Source organism: Bos mutus, chromosome 2, assembly GCF_027580195.1.
Source record: "Bos mutus isolate GX-2022 chromosome 2, NWIPB_WYAK_1.1, whole genome shotgun sequence".
NCBI classification, from domain to species: domain Eukaryota; kingdom Metazoa; phylum Chordata; class Mammalia; order Artiodactyla; family Bovidae; genus Bos; species Bos mutus.
In genome coordinates, this window is record NC_091618.1 from 50,450,371 (window position 1) to 50,470,882 (window position 20,512).

The 20,512-nt window shown below is 37.1% G+C and overlaps 1 protein-coding gene across 2 annotated transcripts in view; it reads left to right on the forward strand.

Annotated features, from left to right (window-relative positions):
- GTF3C3 (general transcription factor IIIC subunit 3) overlaps nucleotides 1-20,512 on the forward strand; it is a 35,804-nt gene that overhangs the window by 9,131 nt on the left and 6,161 nt on the right. For both annotated transcript variants that reach the window (XM_070388809.1, XM_005894582.3), the window contains exons 7-15: nucleotides 540-687; nucleotides 1,230-1,302; nucleotides 2,212-2,315; nucleotides 3,249-3,420; nucleotides 13,459-13,661; nucleotides 14,002-14,103; nucleotides 14,952-15,087; nucleotides 17,209-17,446; nucleotides 18,207-18,397. In XM_070388809.1, the coding sequence (XP_070244910.1) occupies nucleotides 540-687; nucleotides 1,230-1,302; nucleotides 2,212-2,315; nucleotides 3,249-3,420; nucleotides 13,459-13,661; nucleotides 14,002-14,103; nucleotides 14,952-15,087; nucleotides 17,209-17,446; nucleotides 18,207-18,397 (1,367 nt within the window). The remainder of the gene's footprint in view (nucleotides 1-539; nucleotides 688-1,229; nucleotides 1,303-2,211; nucleotides 2,316-3,248; nucleotides 3,421-13,458; nucleotides 13,662-14,001; nucleotides 14,104-14,951; nucleotides 15,088-17,208; nucleotides 17,447-18,206; nucleotides 18,398-20,512) is intronic.

The following is a 20,512-nucleotide window of genomic DNA, read 5'->3' on the forward strand; positions in this document are numbered from 1 at the left end:
AAAACTTTTCTTTAGGTTGGCACATGCTACCAACATTAGTCATTAGAGTTTAGTAGCATGGGCAGCTGGTGGGGCAGGCATATTTGGATTAATCAGAGTTGGAGTTTTATCAGATGACCTTGATAAAGGGAGAGAAGTGCAGGAGAATTGGGATGCACAAGGGAGTAATTGTAATATTGGATGACAGAGAAGGAGAAAAGTGAGGACCGGAATGGTGCACCCACAGTAACAAGTGGCAGGATCAATGTTTTATAGATCCCATTGAGGTAGAAAAGTTATTGGCATTGAGTTACAAAGGGAGTGAGCTAGAATGATACGAGGTAGCTTTGGGAGAGTGAGATGCTTGATGTTATGACACGGTTATACTGACAGTACACATTTTTCTCTGGATCATCTCTGATTATGATTTTAAAGAAGAGTTTTCTCCTCCCAAATTTTAAGAAAATGAGATTCATAGTTAATAGAGGGCCTGTGTAGGAAAATGAGTTTTATGATCTGAATTAATAAGCACTGATCGATTTTTGCCATTAATATTTTAGGAGTTACTATGAAGCCAATGATGTTACTTCAGCTATTAACATAATTGAAGAAGCTCTCTCAAAACACCAGGGCCTAGTCTCCATGGAAGATGTTAACATTGCAGCTGAACTGTACATTTCTAATAAACAATATGACAGAGCTTTGGAGGTAGGAACATTTATGTGTTTCTCTGTTAGGTTTTGAACATGCACTTTTTTTTTGTTTTAGAAATTCTTACAAATTGACAATTCCTCATTTAAGTTATATTATTTATTTTAAACTATACATTTAAAGTTTGTATGGACACACTTAAGTTCTGTAATAATCCTGTATGAAATATAAAATGTAGTTACCATATGATAAAAGCTGTTGCTGTTATCAGAGATGCTAGGTATGCCTGTACTTCAGCATAGGAAGACTCAGCAGCAGACTAATGGTTAGGATTCAGTTCTTAATCTTTTGGGAAAATTAGATTGGTTTGCTATAGAGAAATTATGTATTTTTAGTGAAGCATTAGTTAATATGATATAAAAATGTTAATGTATCACATTGGCTTCTTAAAGAGACATACTATTGCTTTTTATAGTTCATTATATCTTTTAAGGATTATTTGAAATAACTATACAAATCTTTGCATTGTGAAAAAGTTTTTCATATATACCTATGTATTATTTCCTGCTCCGCCCCCCCGCCCCCCCCAATACTTTTAGGTAATTACAGATTTTTCTGGAATTGTGCTGGAAAAAAGAACTACAGAAGAAGGCACTTCGGAAGAGAATAAAGGTTGTAGTTTCCTCTGCATAGGAGAAAGTGCATAATCCTTTTGTTCATAACGTGGTATTTTGAAATTAGTAGTGTTTTCGTAGCAAGTTTTCCCAAGAAGCGTTTTTTCCTAACAGAGATTCCATATCTTTTTCTTGTGAGTATTCACTCACAGGTAATTTTTTTTTTAACTTGATTTTAGTCCTTTTTTCCCCCCCTCAGTACATCTGTTTGAACTTGGCATTTGTCATTGACACAGGGCCTTGATAGTGTTACATGAAAAAAGAATGAATTATGGAGCAGCTTATCAGAAACCTTTCAAACTAAAGCAATTTACTTTTTAAAAAGGGCTTAAAATGCTCTTTACTAATTTATTTCAAACTTATTACAGATTGAAAAAATTCTGTTTCAAACTTAAGCATTCACTTAAAATTCTGCTTTAAACGTAAGCACAGTATTAGATCATCCCTTTCTCAGTCTCTTTGTAGTGAAGACTAAAAAGAGGCTCTTGGATTCAAGAAGAAAAAGATGTTTCGATGTTTGGCAAAACTATTACAATGTTGTAAAGTTTAAAAATAAAATTTTAAAAAATAAATAAAAATAAAGTGAAAAAAAAAAAGAAAGTTCGTATATCCTTATTTGTCACTTTTGTTGTCTAGTTTTTTGTGGTTTTGATAGAAGGTGTGGGAGTTTATGTAGATTTTTGGCAAGTGGATAAAGTATTAGAAAAATAGGAAGGATAATTGCTAATCAAAAGACAGACCGAAGGAAATTTTAAGAGCCTAGAACCAGAGTTTGCCAAACTTAGAACTGGCTGTAGAATCATTTGCTTTGAGTAAAGTAAATGAGGTCTTACATAGAAGGTACAGTTTGCTTCATTTGCTCCACTTTCCAAGATTATTAGGAACTTTTTGTTTGTTTAATGCACAGGCGGTGACAACGTTATCTGTGCTATACCTGATGGTGTGCCAATAGACATCACAGTGAAGCTGATGGTCTGCCTTGTACATCTCAACATTCTTGAACCACTTAATGTAAGTAGCATTAAGACTTGCACTTGAGATACTTTAGATCAAATCTATAATGTTTTTCTTTAGATACAGGAAATTATAAGTTGACCCTAGATTTCACATTTTTTAATAACCAGAAGTCACAGTAAGCATCATATTATTTTTGTGTGAATGTCTTTTAAAAGCTAAGTGTTTGGAACTGGGCTTATAATGATTTGTTTTTCTTGAGAATAATCCAGAGATCAGAATGTGAGATTGGGCCTTTTAGACAGTTGGCAGTTTCTGACAGTTGTTCTCTTTTGCTGACTTCAGACTATTTTATTAAATAAAAAAATACTCGATATCTACTTTAGGATAAAGTGTTGAATAAAATACTCAAATCCCTGTTCTCATGGATCTTTTGATTTAATGGGATTAGATAATAAATACATAAAACATAGTATGCTAGTTGGTGATAAGTGCTCTGGAGAAAAATCAGAGAAGAATAGGAAATATTGGGGGTGGGAGGAGTTGCACTTTTATTAAATTGGTGAAGAAAAGCCTCCCCTGAAAGTAACATTTGAGTAATGACATGAAGGAAGTGAAAAAGTAGGCCAAGCAGGTAACAGAGGGAATGGCTTTCTGGGGAAACAGCAAACACAGAGGCCCTGCGACACGGGCTTGCTTGACTTGCTTGAGGGAGAGCACAGCAGATCAGTGTTGTCTTAGCTCCTGCAATGCCTGCCTTATAATACATCTTCAGAAGTAATGTGTTGAGTGAGTGAATGATGGCAGTATGAATTCTTTATAATAGAGACACAGGAATGATTTAAGAGATCATGTAAAGCTGTTTTTATTAAGCCTTGCTCCTTTTAGATTCACCTCAGATAACTGGTGTATATGTTGAAAAGAGAAATACAAGTAGACGTGTTTATTTGTAATGAATGCTTGACTTCAGACTGTTACTTTGGGGTCTAGCCTCTGTTGACAACACTAGTGGAACAGAACCCTGAAGACATGGGAGACCTCTATCTTGATGTTGCTGAAGCTTTCTTGGATGTTGGTGAATACAATTCTGCACTTCCCCTCCTTAGTGCACTGGTCTGCTCTGAAAGGTACAACCTCGCAGTGGTTTGGCTTCGGCATGCAGGTAATTCTTTTTTGTAGGAAGGGAAAGTTTTAATCACATAAGCAGGCAAGAACTTTCCCAAGATGGTAATAGTTATTATAAAATGTCAATGTCTTAGTGAAAATACTTCTGGTTTCAGGGCAGTTTTTTGAAAGTCAGTATTTTAAATTGTCTTGATTCACCACTAACTGATTTTCCCTCACAAATGCACTGGGGAATGATTCACTTAATGTTACCTGAGTGAAATAAAAGGACTAACATGTCCCTATTAAAACATACTGTAAATACCTATCTTTTACCTGTTTTAACCTTAGGCTCTGGTTTTTAGTAATAGATTTTCAGACTTAGAGTGTAATCTAATTTTTGAAGAGCTTTTAAGGATTTATATTTAATGTTATTTTGAGGGAAAAGTTAATATATTTTCAGTGTTTTTTGAGCAAATCCAATGAAGATTGGATTTTATCTGTCAATTTATTTCACTGCATCTAAATCCAGAGTAATCTGAAATAAATTGTTTATAGAGTGGGAAAAACAGCTTGAGAAAAACTACTAAATCTCTTACAGGAATGTATGAAAAACAAAAATATTCTAATAGGATTTCCTATTGAATCAACATAAGAGATGCCTTAAAATTTGAATAGTCTCTGTTACAAATATTGTATAATGACCAGTTTTAATATTTAAAATATTTTGAAGTACTATATAGTAGCAGAAAGTTCTATATAAATAGAGGAACATTGATTGATATCTTGAGATGTATCACAGATCAGTATCAGTTCAGTTGCTCAGTAATGTCTGACTCTTTGCGACCCCATGGACTGTAGCATGCCAGGCCTCCCAGTCCATGACCAGCCCCCAGGGTTTACTCAAACTCATGTCCATTGAGTCAATGATGCCATCCTAACCATCTCATCCTCCGTTGTCCCCTTCTCCCCCTGCCTTCAATGTTTCTCGGCATCAGGGTCTTTTCAAATGAGTGAGTTCTTCACATCAGGTGGCCAAAGTATTGGAGTTTCAGCTTGAACATCAGTCCTTCCAATGAATATTCAGGACAAATTTCTTTTAGGATGGACTGGTTGTATCTCCTTGCAGTCCAAGGGACTCTCAAGAGTCTTCTCAAACACCATATTGCAAAAGCATCAACTCTTTGGCGCTCAGCTTTCTTTATAGTCCAACTCTCACATCCATATGTGACTACTGGAAAAACCAAAGCCTTGACTACATGGATCTTTGTTGGCAAAGTAATGTCTCTGGTTTATAATATGCTGTCTAAGGTTGGTCATAACTTTTCTTCCAAGAAGTTCAATTCAGTTGCTCAGTTGTGTCTGACTCTTTGCGAACCCATGAACTGCAGCACGCCAGGCCTCCTTGTCCATCACCAGTTCCCAGAGTTTACCCACACCCATCCATTGAGTCGCTGACGCCATCCAACCATCTCATCCTCTGTCATCCCCTTCTCCTCCTGTCCTCAATCTTTCCCAGCATTATGGTCTTTTCAAATGAGTCAGCTCTTCACATCAGGTGGCTGAAGTATTGGAGTTTCAGCTTCAACATCAGTCCTTCCAATGAACAGCCAGAACTCATCTCCTTTAGGATGGACTGGTAGTATCTCCTTGCAGTCCAAGGGACTCTCAAGAGTCTTCTCAAACACCATATTGCAAAAGCATCAACTCTTTGGCGCTCAGCTTTCTTTATAGTCCAACTCTCACATCCATACATGACTACTGGGAAAACCGTAAGCCTTGACTAGACAGACCTTCGTTGGCAAAGTAATGTTTCTGCTTTTTAATATGCTGTCTAGGTTGGTCATAACGTTCCTTCCAAGGAGTAAGCGTCTTTTAATTTCATGGCTGCAATCACCATCTGCAGTGATTTTGGAGCCAAAAAAAAAAGTCAGCCGCAGTTTCCACTGTTTCCCCATCTATTTGCCATGAAGTGATGGGACTGGATACCATGATCTTCGTTTTCTGAATGTTGAGCTTTAAGCCAGCTTTTTCACTCTCCTCTTTCACTTTCATCAAGAGGCTCTTTAGTTCTTCTTCATTTTCTGCCATAAGGGTGGTGTCATCTGCATATCTGAGGTTATTGATATTTCTCCTGGCAATCTTGATTCCAGCTTGTGCTTCTTCCAGTCCAGAGTTTCTCATGACGTACTCTGCATAGAAGTTAAATAAGCAGCCTTATTGTACAATATACAGCCTTGATGTATTCCTTTTCCTATTTGGAACCAGTCTGTTATTCTATGTCCAGTTCTAACTGTCACTTCCTGAGCTGCATACAGGTTTCTCAAGAGGCAGGTCATGTGGTCTGGTATTCCCAATCTCTTGAAAAATTCTCCACAGTTTGTTGTGGTCCACACAGTCAAAGGCTTCGGCATAGTCAGTGAAGCAGAAATAGATGTTTTTCTGGAACTCTTGCTTTTTCGATGATCCAGCAGATGTTGGCAGTTTGATCTCTGGTTCCTCTGTCTTTTCTAAAATCAGCTTGAACATCTGGAAGTTCACAGTTCACATACTGTTGAAGCCTGGCTTGGAGAGTCTTGAGCATTTCTTTACTAGCATGTGAGATGAGTGCAATTGTGTGGTAGTTTGAGCATTCTTTGGCATTGTGTTTCTTTGGGATTGGAATGAAAGCTGCCCTTTTCCAGTCCTGTGGCCACTGCTGAGTTTCCAAATTTGCTGGCATATTGAGTAACACTTTCACAGCAGCATCTTTTAGGATTTGAAATAGCTCAACTGGAATTCCATTGCCTCCACTAGTTTTGTTCGTAGTGATGCTTAAGGCCCACTTGACCTCACATTCCAGGATGTCTGGCTGTAGGTGAGTGATCACACCATCGTGATTATCTTGGTTGTGAAGATCTTTTTTGTATAGTTCTTCTGTGTATTCTTGCCACCTCTTCTTAATATCTTTTGCTTCTGTTGGTTCCATGCCATTACTGTCCTTTTTTTTTTTTTTTTTTTTTTTAATTTATTTATTTATTTATTATTTTTTTTTTTATTCTTCCAATTTTATTTTATTTTTAAACTTTACATAATTGTATTAGTTTTTGCCAAATATCAAAATGAATCCATACAGGTATACATGTGTTCCCCATCCCGAACCCTCCTCCTCCTCCTCCCCCCATACCATCCCTCTGGGCCGTCCCAGTGCACCAGCCCCAAACATCCAGCATCATGCATCGAACCTGGACTGGCAACTCGTTTCCTACATGATATTTTACATGTTTCATTGCTATTCTCCCAAATCTTCCCACCCTCTCCCTCTCCCACAGAGTCCATAAGACTGTTCTATACATCAGTGTCTCTTTTGCTGTCTCGCATAACGGGTTATTGTTACCATCTTTCTAAATTCCATATATATGCGTTAGTATACTGTATTTATGTTTTTCCTTCTGGCTTACTTCACTCTGTATAATAGGCTCCAGTTTCATCCACCTCATTAGAACTGATTCAAATGTATTCTTTTTAATGGCTGAGTAATACTCCATTGTGTATATGTACTACAGCTTTCTTATCCAATCATCTGCTGATGGACATCTAGGTTGCTTCCATGTCTTGGCTATTATAAACAGTGCTGCGATGAACATTGGGGTACACGTGTCTCTTTCCCTTCTGGTTTCCTCAGTGTGTATGCCCAGCAGTGGGGTTGCTGGATCATAAGGCAGTTCTATTTCCAGTTTTTAAGGAATCTCCACACTGTTCTCCATAGTGGCTGTACTAGTTTGCATTCCCACCAACAGTGTAAGAGGGTTCCCTTTTCTCCACACCCTCTCCAGCATTTATTATTTGTAGACTTTTGGATCGCAGCCATTCTGACTGGTGTGAAATGGTACCTCATAGTGGTTTTGATTTGCATTTCTCTGATAATGAGTGATGTTGAGCATCTTTTCATGTGTTTGTTAGCCATCTGTATGTCTTTTTGGAGAAATGTCTATTTAGTTCTTTGGCCCATAGTAGAATAACAGAGGCAGAAGACAGGATTAGTGAATTAGAAGATAGAATGGTAGAAATAAATGAATCAGAGAGGATAAAAGAAAAACGAATTAAAAGAAATGAGGACAATCTCAGAGACCTCCAGGACAATATTAAACGCTACAACATTCAATCATAGGGGTTCCAGAAGAAGAAGACAAAAAGAAAGACCATGAGAAAATACTTGAGGAGATAATAGTGGAAAACTTCCTAAAATGGGGAAGGAAATAATCACCCAAGTCCAAGAAACCCAGAGAGTACCAAACAGGATAAACCCAAGGAGAAACACCCCAAGACACATATTAATCAAATTAACAAAGATCAAACACAAAGAACAAATATTAAAAGCAGCAAGGGAAAAACAGCAAATAACACACAAGGGAATTCCCATAAGGATAACAGCTGATCTTTCAATAGAAACTCTTCAAGCCAGGAGGGAATGGCAAGACATACTTAAAATGATGAAAGAAAATAACCTACAGCCCAGATTATTGTACCCAGCAAGGATCTCATTCAAGTATGAAGGAGAAATCAAAAGCTTTTCAGACAAGCAAAAGCTGAGAGAATTCTGCACCACCAAACCAGCGCTCAACAAATACTAAAGGATATTCTCTAGACAGGAAACACAAAAATGGTGTATAAACTCAACCCAAAACAATAAAGTAAATGGCAACGGAACATACTTATCAGTAATTACCTTAAATGTAAATGGGTTGAATGCCCCAACCAAAAAGACAAAGACTGGCTGAATGGATACAAAAACAAGACCCCTACATATGTTGTCTACAAGAGACCCACCTCAAAACAGGGGACACATACAGACTGAAAGTGAAGGGCTGGAAAAGATTTTCCATGCAAATAGGGACCAAAAGAAAGCAGGAGTAGCAATACTCATATCAGATAAAATAGACTTTAAAACAAAGGCTGTGAAAAGAGACAAAGAAGGTCACTACATAATGATCAAAGGATCAATCCAAGAAGAAGATATAACAATTATAAATATATCAACACAGGAGCACCACAGTACGTAAGACAAATGCTAACAAGTATGAAAGGAGAAATTAACAATAACACAATAATAGTGGGAGACTTTAATACCCCACTTACACCTATGGATAGATCAACTAAACAGAAAATTAACAAGAAAACACAAACTTTAAACGATACAATAGACCAGTTAGACCTAATTGATATATATAGGTCATTTCATCCCAAAACAATGAATTTCACCTTTTTCTCAAGCGCACATGGAACCTTCTCCAGGATAGATCACATCCTGGGCCATAAAGCTAGCCTGGGTAAATTCAAAATAGAAATCATTCCAAGCATTTTTTCTGACCACAATGCAGTAAGATTAGATCTCAATTACAGGAGAAAAACTATTAAAAATTCCAACATATGGAGGCTGAACAACACGCTGCTGAATAACCAACAAATCACAGAAGAAATCAAAAAGAAATCAAAATTTGCATAGAAACGAATGAAAATGAAAACACAACAACCCAAAACCTGTGGGACACGGTAAAAGCAGTCCTAAGGGGAAAGTTCATAGCAATACAGGCACACCTCAAGAAACAAGAAAAAGTCAAATAAATAACCTAACTCTACACCTAAAGCAACTAGAAAAGGAAGAAATGAAGAACCCCAGGTTAGTAGAAGGAAAGAAATCTTAAAAATTAGAGCAGAAATAAATGCAAAAGAAACAAAAGAGACCATAGCAAAAAATCAACAAAACCAAAAGCTGGTTCTTTGAAAGGATAAATAAAATTGACAAACCATTAGCCAGACTCATCAAGAAACAAAGGGAGAAAAATCAAATCAACAAAATTAGAAACGAAAATGGAGAGATCACAACAGACAACACAGAAATACAAAGGATCATAAGAGACTACTATCAACAATTATATGCCAATAAAATGGACAACGTGGAAGAAATGGACAAATTCTTAAAAAGTACAACTTTCCAAAACTGGACCAGGAAGAAATAGAAAATCTTAACAGACCCATCACAAGCATGGAAATTGAAACTGTAATCAAAAATCTTCCAGCAAACAAAAGCCCCGGTCCAGACGGCTTCACAGCTGAATTCTACCAAAATTTTAGAGAAGAGCTCACACCTATCCTACTGTCCTTTTTTGAGCCCATCTTTGCATGGAATGTTCCCTTAGTATCTCTTAATTTTCTTGAAGAGATCTCTAGTCTTTCCCATTCTGTTGTTTCCCTCCATTTCTTTGCACTGATCACCGAGGAAGGCTTTCTTATCTCTCCTTGCTATTCGTTGGAACTCTGTATTCAAATGGGTATATCTTTCCTTTCCTCCTTTGCTTTTTGCTTCTCTTCTTTTCACAGCCTTTGTAAGGCCTCCTCAGACAGCCATTTTGCTTTTTTGTATTTCTTTTCCATGGGGATGGTCTTGATCCCTGTCTCCTGTACAGTGTCTCAAACCCCTGTCCATAGTTCTTCAGGCACTCTGTCTATCAGATCTAGTCCCTTAAATCTATTTCTCACTTCCACTGTATAATCATAAAGGATTTGATTTAGGTCATACCTGAATGGTCTAGTCATTTTCCCTACTCTCTTCAATTTAAAAAATTGAATTAAGACTTTGGCAATAAGGAGTTCATGATCTGAGCCACAGTCAGCTCCCGGTCTTGTTTTTGCTGTCTGTATAGAGCTTTTCCATCTTTCGCTGCAAAGAATATAATCAGTCTGATTTCAATGTTAACCATCTGGTGATGTCCATGTGTAGAGTCTTCTCTTGTGTTTTTGGAAGAGGGTGTTTTTTATGACCAGTGCATTCTCTTGGCAAAACTCTATTAGCCTTTGCCCTGCTTCATCCTGTACTCCAAGGCCAAATTTGCCTGTTATTCCAGGTGTTTCTTGACTTCCTACTTTTGCATTCCAGTCCCCTATAATGAAAAGGATATCTTTTTGGGGTGTTAGTTCTAGAAGGTCTTGTAGGTCTTCATAGAACCATTCAACTTCAGCTTCTTCAGCATTACTGGTTGGGGCGTAGACTTGGATTATTGTGATATTGAATGGTTTGCCTTGGAAACGAACAGAGATCATTCTGTCGTTTTTGAGATTGCATCCAAGTACTGCATTTCAGACTCTTTTGTTGACTGTGTTGGCTACTCCATTTCTTCTAAGAGATTCTTGCCCACAGTAATAGATACACTGGTCATCTGAGTTAAATTCACCCATTCCAATCCAGTTTAGTTCGCTGATTCCTAAAATGTCAACGTTCACTCTTGGCATCTCCTGTTTGACCACTTCCAATTTGCCTTGATTCATGGACCTAACATTCCAGGTTCCTGTGCAATATTGCTCTTTACAGCATCAGACCTTGCTTCTGTCACCAGTTACATCCACAACTGAGTGTTGTTTTTGCTTTGGCTCTGTCTCTTCATTCATTCTAGAGTTATTTCTCTACTGATCTCCAGTAGCATATTGGCCATCTATCGACCTGGGGAGTTCATCTTTCAGTGTCCTATCTTTTTGCCTTTTCATACTGTTCATGGGGTTCTCAAGGCTAGAATACTGAAGTGGTTTGCCATTCCCTTCTCCAGTGGACCATATCACAGATATGAAATAGCAGACTTAATGGTTAAGATAACACTTTATTTGGATGACTGAAAAGGAATACAGATGTAAAAGTTTACATACATAAGTTTACATAAAAAGTTACATTATTTGTGGGTTTTTAATTTTAAAAGACATAAACAGGGAATTAAAATTTTTTTGCCTTCTGTATGGTTGTGGTTTTGAAACTGCTCTTGTTACGAGCAGTAGATGTTTTTAAATCCTCTTTAATTATAATCATGATACTGATAAATGCTTTTTCTGTGTTGAACATATGAGGCTTTAGATGAGTGGAAGGTAAAACCTCAGTATTGTCTGAAAATCATAAGGAAATTTGGAACTGTAGAGAAGAAACATCATTAGAGGAATTTAATGCTTGTAGCATAATAATGAAGTATCTTTTAAAGTGATAAGTGAAAAATTATGAGAAATTCCATCATGGTGATTCACCCATATTTAGTAGTCTTCCTTCGTTACCAAAGTTTAACCTGAAGATAGTGGTGAGGAGCTATTTGAGAAATTTGAGATTTGAGAAAACAGTAGGACGCAAATACTATCTTAGGCGACCAGTGCAGTGAGAAGGAAAGAGGTGAAAGGGCCTGTGTTTGTAAGTGCTGTGGCTGGCTGTGTGGGAAGAAGAAATGCTTACTGGGGATTGATCATCAAATTGTAGGACTTAATGATTGATTGGCATAAAGTATGAGGAATAGAGCCGAGTAACTTCACCTCTAAGGACTTATTCTGAGGAAGTAATTGAATGAGGTGAGGAGAGGTATTTTATATTGGAGATCACAAAACTCAGGAGCCTGACAAGTAACAGAAGTGAGTGAAGTAGGTAAGTGAGAGGCCCAGGGCAGGCTGGGAACTGAAGAGCCCTGTCTAAAGGGTGCCGCTGCTTCTTGGCATGGCTGATGCAGCATGTGGGAATGAAGGGACTCAACTGTTGCCAAACCCAGATTTTCTAAAAGAATGCAGTAACTTGGATTTCTTAAAAAAATCCTAACTTTTAAAGATGTAGACAGTTTACTGTTTTTAACAGTACTGTGGCCCAACAAAGCGTATCTGTGGGTTAAATTGGTTTACCAGTTTGTGAACTCTGACTTATATATATGAAGATGTTTACTGTAGGGTTATTTATTAGAGTGAAAATTGAGGAATAACCTAAATGTCAAGCAGTATGGTTAAGTATAAACTGTGGAAAATTCTGAAAGAGATGGGAATACCAGACCACCTGACCGGCCTCCTGAGAAACCTATATGCAGGTCAGGAAGCAACAGTTAGAACTGGCCATGGAACAACAGACTGGTTCCAAATAGGAAAAAGAGTACGTCAAGGCTGTATATTGTCACCTTGCTTATTTAACTTATATGCAGAGCACATCATGAGAAACGCTGGGCTGGAAGAAGCACAAGCTGGAATCAAGATTGCCGGGAGAAATATCAATAACCTCAGATATGCAGATGACACCACCCTTATGGCAGAAAGTGAAGAGGAACTAAAAAGCCTCTTGATGAAAGTGAAAGAGGAGAGTGAAAAAGCTGGCTTAAAGCTCAACATTCAGAAAACGAAGATCATGGCATCCGGTCCCATCACTTCATGGGAAATACAGGGGGAAACAGTGTCAGACTTTATTTTTTTGGACTTCAAAATCACTGCAGATGGTGATTGCAGCCATGAAATTAAAAGATACTTACTCCTTGGAAGGAAAGTTACGACCAACCTAGATAGCATATTGAAAAGCAGAGACATTACTTTGCCAACAAAGGTCCGTCTAGTCAAGGCTATGGTTTTTCCAGTGGTCATGTATGGATGTGAGAGTTGACCTGTGAGGAAAGCTGAGTGCCAAAGAGTTGATGCTTTTGAAATATGGTGTTGGAGAAGACTCTTGAGAGTCCCTTGGACTGCAAGGAGATCCAACCAGTCCATTCTAAAGGAGATCAGCCCTGGGTGTTCTTTGGAAGGAGTGATGCTAAAGCTGAAACTCCAGCAAAGAGTTGACTCATTGGAAAAGACTCTGATGCTGGGAGGGATTGGGGGCAGGAGGAAAAGGGGACGACAGAGGATGAGATGGCTGGATGGCATCACTGACTCGATGGATGTGAGTTTGAGTGAACCCCGGGAGTTGGTGATGGACAGGGAGGCCTGGTGTGCTGCAATTCATGGGTTTGCAAAGAGTCAGACACGACTGAGGGACTGAACTGAACTGATGGTTAAGTAAATAATAAATTTAATTGAATATTTTAACCAGTCAGAATGCCACTGAAGGCATGGGGAAATGTTGAAAGCCTAATATAAGTAAATAAAGCAGAACACCAAATTGTATATTTATATACTGATCACATACTTATAGCATAGAGATTGGAAGGGATAGTTGTTTTAAAATACAGAAATATGCATTAATCTCTTTCTTGTTATAATTTTTATATTGGTGTAACATTTCTTTTAAAATGGAGAAATAATTTTGGCCCTCTTACAAATCTAAATTATTTTAACATTGTTTTAGAATGCTTAAAGGCCTTAGGCTACATGGAGCGTGCTGCCGAAAGCTATAGCAAAGTGGTTGATCTGGCCCCTCTTCATTTGGATGCAAGAATTTCGCTTTCCACCCTTCAGCAGCAGCTGGGTCGTCCCGAGAAAGCTCTGGAAGCCCTGGAACCAATGTATGATCCAGATACATTAGCACAAGATGCCAACGCAGCGCAGCAGGTAGGCCATGCAATGTGGAAGTTTTTCTTGGTGGGCTATATTTTAGAATTTTCTTACATTTTAGAGACTTGAAGGATGTTTCTCCAGCTTATATCCAAGTTTAATTTTAGTGTATTATATTCAGTGTTTTTGAAAAATGATTTTGAATCTTAAGTTACAGTAACTTAACATTGTAATTATTAATGTAATTTATAGTTTTTAAAATGTTGGGTTTTAATTATTGTGGGAGATCACAAAGCAGATGTTCTTAAGGTTTAGTTTCTAAGACATAGCTTTTCTATGCAAGCAAAACAACTTGAAACAAAGGAATCTTGTCACTATCCTATGCTTATTTCCTTAGGAACTAAAGTTACTGCTTCAACGTTCTACTCTATTATTTTCACAAGGCAAAATGTATGGTTATGTGGATACCTTGCTTACCATGTTGGCCATGCTTTTAAAGGTAGGTGGTAATCTGTCTTTATATTAGCCTTGTTGACTTTTTAAATGTTTAGAATTTGGTTTAAACATAGGTCATAACTATTTTGTAACTCCCTTTTAAACTTTTTAAAGTTAAAAGTCAGATAAAAGGCAGACAACCTAGAGATTAATGGTATGTAATTGAAATTCTACATGAAAGTATAAACGACTACAGACTGTAAAATAAAATCTTTGCTAGTACATATTTCGAAAAGTGAGAACCATCGTAGTGTCCGTTATTGGCCCTGTGGACACTACTGTGTGCCCATATTGTTTACTTTGCAAAGATGTTTTCTGGGTATGACATCCTTTCTGAGTCTGGCTTCTTACAGGGAGATAGTTAACTGTCTGTGTGTGTGTGTGAGATAAACATAATGTGAATGGCTTTCTTTTTCCTTACTAAGGTGGGTAGTGTGACTTGGACTCCTTTATTAAGGAAAAAATAAGTCTATTCATTCTCTTTTAGGTGTTCATATACACGATAATTGGTGTTTTATTCCCCTTACTAAAGAAGCTTTCAGACACATCTGTGATACTTGTTTCCCATAGATTTTCTTTAAAAAATTATGGACTAAAAATGCGTCCCTGGTGGCTCAGCGGTAGATAACCCACCTGCAATGCAGGAACCACAGGAGACATGGGTTCAATCCCTGGATTGAAGATCCCTTGGAAGAGGGCATGGCAACCCACTCCAGTATTCTTGCCTGGAGAATCCCTATGGACAGAGGAGCCTGGCGGGCCACAGTCCATTGGGTCACAAAGAGTTGGACACAACTGAAGCAACTTAGCATACACGCACATGACTGAAAATTTCAATTATCTTTAATTCAGGTAGCAATGAATAGAGCCCAAGTCTGTTTGATATCCAGTTCCAAATCTGGAGAGAGGCATCTCTACCTTATTAAAGTGTCAAGAGACAAAATATCAGACAACAATGACCAAGAGTCAGCAAATTGTGACGCAAAAGGTAATTACTTTCATTTGCTTTATTGTGTAAAACTTGGCTGAGTTGGAAAAAAAAAAAACTCATGAAGTAGCATGTGACAGTAATCTTATTGAAAATTATATTTTCTAGTCTAGATCCCTTAGGAAAAATAAACTCATTTGGTGTTTTCAAAAAAGAAAGAAAGGTTGTATATAAATACTTCAGTGTAAGAAAATTAAAAAGCAGGTGTCTACTTAGATCCTTCTGTGAAAAAACTAAAACAATCTTTTGTGATAATTAGCTGATAATACAGATTGCTTTATTTGTCTGGTTACTTCGACTGCATATGTTAAGCTCTTCTTTGATAAATGAATTTGTCTCTGTTAAATTCGTTTCTGACAAATGTAGCAACAGTCATAGAAATTCTGCAAATAAGTTGCTTTGGCCCGATCTCAACTATGCGACTTTAAAACCATCTATTTTTAACTGGAAAAGGATCAAGGATGTTGGGTGACATTATTACTCAAGAGAACTTTGGAAAAGACCTAGGCTATAAGTCTAGCAGAAAGTTATTTCATTGTTAATCATGTCCACAGATATTAATTAAACCGTTGTTACCAATATGGCAGAGTGCAACGGACAAAGTTTTACAATCCAGATGAGCTGAATCTCTGTTAAGCACAGTAAGGACATAAGCAAGATGTTGTTGGGGAAGAGAGTCAGAGGATAGGAATGTGGGCTCAGATGCTCGTAATCTAGCCTTAGAGCCCTGCTGTCTCTTGAGTTCATTGATTCTGGGCTTAACCCAGTGTCTGCCCACATCATTTTGGACTATGTTTCCTCAAGTTATATTTTTCTCTGTCTGATCCTGCCTGTTTCCTCTTCCACTGTTTCCTCATTTCAGGGTCATTATTGGTTTTTCTTAAGCTCATAAGGTCTTTGTTTTGTTATTAATAGTTTCATCATGATGAGGATCACATTATACCAGTGCATCATGGTAGGATTATCTCGGGCACTTGATGTTACATGTATCTTTGTACTGGGGCTTCCAAGGTGGATCAGTGGTAAAGAACCTGCCTGCCAGTGCAGGAGATGCAGGAGATGTGAGTTCAATCCCTGGGTCAGGAAGATCCCCTGGAGAAAGAAATGGCAACCCATTCCAGTATTCTTGTCTGGAAAATTTCATGAACAGAGGAGCCTGGTGGGCTACAGTCCATGGGGTTTGCAAAAGAATCAGACATGATTGAGCACACACATACATCTTTGTACTAATTTTTCACTCAATATTTTCTCATGTTCTGGTCTCTTTGTAGCTGTTAAGGAATGTGTCATATTCCATTGGATAGTGGGTTTATAATTTGTTTAATCATTCCCTTTTTTAAAGTTATTATATGGTTTCTTTTGATAATTTTCTTTTCTAAGTAATACCATTGTTGTTTAGTCACTCGGTCGTGTCTGACTCTGTGACCCCATGGACTGCAGCACGTCAGGCCTCTCTGTCATTCACTGTCTCATGGAGTTTCCTCAAACTCTTGTCCATTGAGTCAATGATGCCATCCAACTAAGTAATACCATAGTGATCATCTTTGTGCCTATAGATTTATCCGTATTTCTGAGTAGTTGTTTAGGATAGATTCTCAGAGAAATATTGAATTGAAGGTGGTAAAAAAAATTTTATGGCTTTTGGTATTTCTCATAGGCTGTAAAAGGAAGGCTTTTTATAGACAAATAAGGGAGAGAAGATTAAGTATGAATTTGAAATCCTTTGTTGAGTAAACATTTGAATGCCTTGTATGTGCACATTCCCATATCTGACCTCAGTCATGGAAAGCACCCTTGCTCTGCCCTGAAGGTGCATATATCCAAGCTAGCACTGAAAAACACAAATGATGTAGCTGGACTTTACCGAGGATGAATCAGAAGTGAGGATTACCTGGGACTGCAGATTGTTTGTTAGGTAGAACAGAGGGAGTCAGGTTGAGGGAGTGAAAAGAAGCCCCTCCTTCTCGTCATTGTCAGAAGATGGTGGCAAGAATTCAGTCCTCTAGGGCCTTGGTTATTCAACTTAATTTCACTTTGGACTAGATCATGTTAATTTTCTTTGTGATACTGCTACTTCTGTAAATATAGTATCCTAACTGATCTTCATTGGTCTCATTTTAGCAATATTTGCTGTACTCACGAGTGTCTTGACAAAAGATGACTGGTGGAACCTCCTTTTGAAGGCCATATACTCCTTATGTGATCTATCCCGGTTCCAGGAGGCTGAGTTACTTGTTGATTCTTCATTGGAATACTGCTCATTTTATGAAGACAAGCCAAAACGCAAAGAGTTAGAATACTTTGGTCTGTCTGCTGCAATTCTGGACAAAAATTTCAGAAAGGCATACAACTATATCAGGTGATTTTCCAATAACTTATTTTAATTAGATTCTTTGATGGAGCATGTATATTTACTTTGACTTAATTTTACATGCTCAAGATTTAGTAAGCTGTGTAACTCTTGCTTACAGATTAATTCGGTTCATTGGTGGTTCTTGGAAGCAGTATAAGAGAGCATACACTCCCATAAGAGATTTACTTAAACCTTTGTGCCTCAGTCTCCCCATTTTTTATGGTAAAACAGGCATCATAATATTACCACCTCATAGGTTATTGTGAGAGTTAAGTCAGTATGCATTATTATTCAGTGTTCATTGTACTGCATCTGTGAATGGGTTGGGAGAGGAGATAAAACTTAAACCTCTTGATTCTGTCTTTTTGGTTTAAACGTTTGTTGAAAAGCAGAAATAAGATGGAGAAACACTACATACCCCTTATTGAGGGTGGTGAATTTCAGTGTTGATAGGACAGCACTGAAGGGTTTCTTTCTTTTTTTTATTTTTTTTTTTTATTGATAAATAAAACATTTTATTAATAACTATGAAATTTAGTACCATTACTTTGTTACATAGATATGTTATTACTCTTATTTTTTTCTTTTAATTTTATTTTATTTTTAAACTTTATATAATTGTATTAGTTTTGCCAAATATCAAAATGAATCCGCCACAGGTATACATGTGTTCCACAGGTATACATGAAGGGTTTCAATCTTAAAAATCAAGAAGTTTTTTTCCTGTACACTACTTTTTACTCTCATTCTCTTTTTGCAATTTTAGAATAATGGTAATGGAAAATGTCAATAAACCCCAGCTCTGGAACATTTTCAATCAAGTTACCATGCATTCCCAAGAAGTAAGACATCATCGCTTTTGTCTCCGTTTAATGCTGAAAAACCCAGATAATCATGCCCTCTGTGTCTTAAATGGACACAATGCATTCGTGTCTGGTAGTTTTAAGCATGCACTTGGTGAGTGTCCTGGCACATGACTTTGTCTCCCTCTCTCTGCTTTGGTTTCTGTATCTCTGAAATGGAGATAACCTTGTAGATTATTGTAGAAATTAAATGAGTTAATATAAAGTACTTAAAATAATGTCTAGTACATATAGTAAGTGGTTTTAAGTATTCACAGTAATTATAATAAATATTTCTTTTTCTTGTGATGCTTTGGTTTCAAAAGGCTAAAGTAAGTCTTTAAAGTAGGTCTTTGAAGTACGACTTTAAAGCGTGACTTAGGCTTGTTTGTTAAAATATCATGTAAGAAACGAGTTGCCAGTCCAGGTTCGATGCACGATACTGGATGCTTGGGGCTAGTGCACTGGGACGACCCAGAGGGATGGTATGGGGAGGGAGGAGGGACGAGGGTTCAGGATGGGGAGCACATGTATACCTGTGGCGGATTCATTTTGATATTTGGCAAAACTAATACAATTATGTAAAGTTTAAAAATAAAATAAAATTTAAAAAAAATAAATAAAATAGATAACTAACAAGGACTACTGTATAATACAGGAAACTCTGCTCAATATTCTGTAATAACCTAAATGGGAAAAGAATTTGAAAAAGAAGAGATATATGTGTATGTATACCTGAATCACTTTGCTGTATACCTGAAACTTTGTATACTAATACAAAGAATTTGAAAAAGAAGAGATATATGTGTATGTATACCTGAATCACTTTGCTGTATACCTGAAACTTTGTATACTAATACAAAGAATTTGAAAAAGAAGAGATATATGTGTATGTATACCTGAATCACTTTGCTGTATACCTGTAACTTTGTATACTAATACAGCTTTGTAAATCAACTGTACTCCATTATAAAATAAAAATGAAAAAACTCAAAAAAAAAAAATAATTTTCATTAGTTATAGATGCTTTGCTAAATGATTTTAATTTGCTATAGTATAAAAAAGGACTTAAGATTCTTCGATAGTTTATTCCTTTAGGAGATGTCTTTTTTTTTTCTTGCCTTGATTTATTTTTTTACGTATACATATATCTGTTCTTTTTCAAATTCTTTTCCCATTTAGGTTATTATAGAATATTGAGTAGAGTTCCCTGTCCTATAGAGAGAGTAGGTCCCTGTTGGTTATCTGTTTCAAGTGCAGTAGTGTGTATGTCAATCCCAAACTCACGATTTATCCCCACCACCACCACCTTTCTGCCTTGGTAACCATGTTTGCTTTTATTTATTTATTTTTATTTAATTTATTTTATTTTATTTTTTAACTTTACAATATTGTATTGGTTTTGCCATATATCAACATGAATCCACACAGGTATACACATGTTCCCCATCCTGAACCCTCCTCTCTCGTCCCTCCCCATACCCTCCCTCTGGGTCGTCCCAGTGCACCAGCCCCAAGCATCCAGTACCGTGCATCAAACCTGGACTGGCGACTCATTTCATATATGATATTATACATGTTTCAGTGCCATTCTCCCAAATCATTCCACCCTCTCATATTTGCTTTTAGAGTCTGTGAATCTGTTTCTGTTTTGTAAGTACATTCATTTGTATCCCTTTTTGAGATTCTGAATATAAGTGATATCATATGGTATTTGTCTTTGACTTACTTAGCTTAGTTTGATAACCTCTAGGTCCACCCATGTTGCGGCAAATGGCATTATTTCATTCTTTTTAATGGCGAGTAATATTCCATTGTATGTATGTACCAGATCTTTTTATCCATTCATCTGTCAGTGGACATTTAGATTGCTACCATGTCTTGGCTATGTGAGTGTGTATGTACCTTTTCAAACTGTGTTTTTCTCTGGATATGTGCCCAGGAGTGGGATTGCTGGATCATATGGTAGTTCTATTTTTAGTTTTTTAAGGAACCTCCATACTGTTCTCCATAGTGGCTGAACAAATTTAATTCCTACCAACAATGAAGGGGAGTTGCCTTTTCTCCACAGCATCTTCAGCATTTATTGTTTGTAGACTTTTTGATCATGGCCATTCTGACTAGTGTGAGACGAGTCTTTATAATTCTTATTAATAATTAAACAGAGGGAAAATTCATTAACCATTTATAGGAAATTTCTGTAATAAGGAACCAGGAGCAAGCAAGTAGA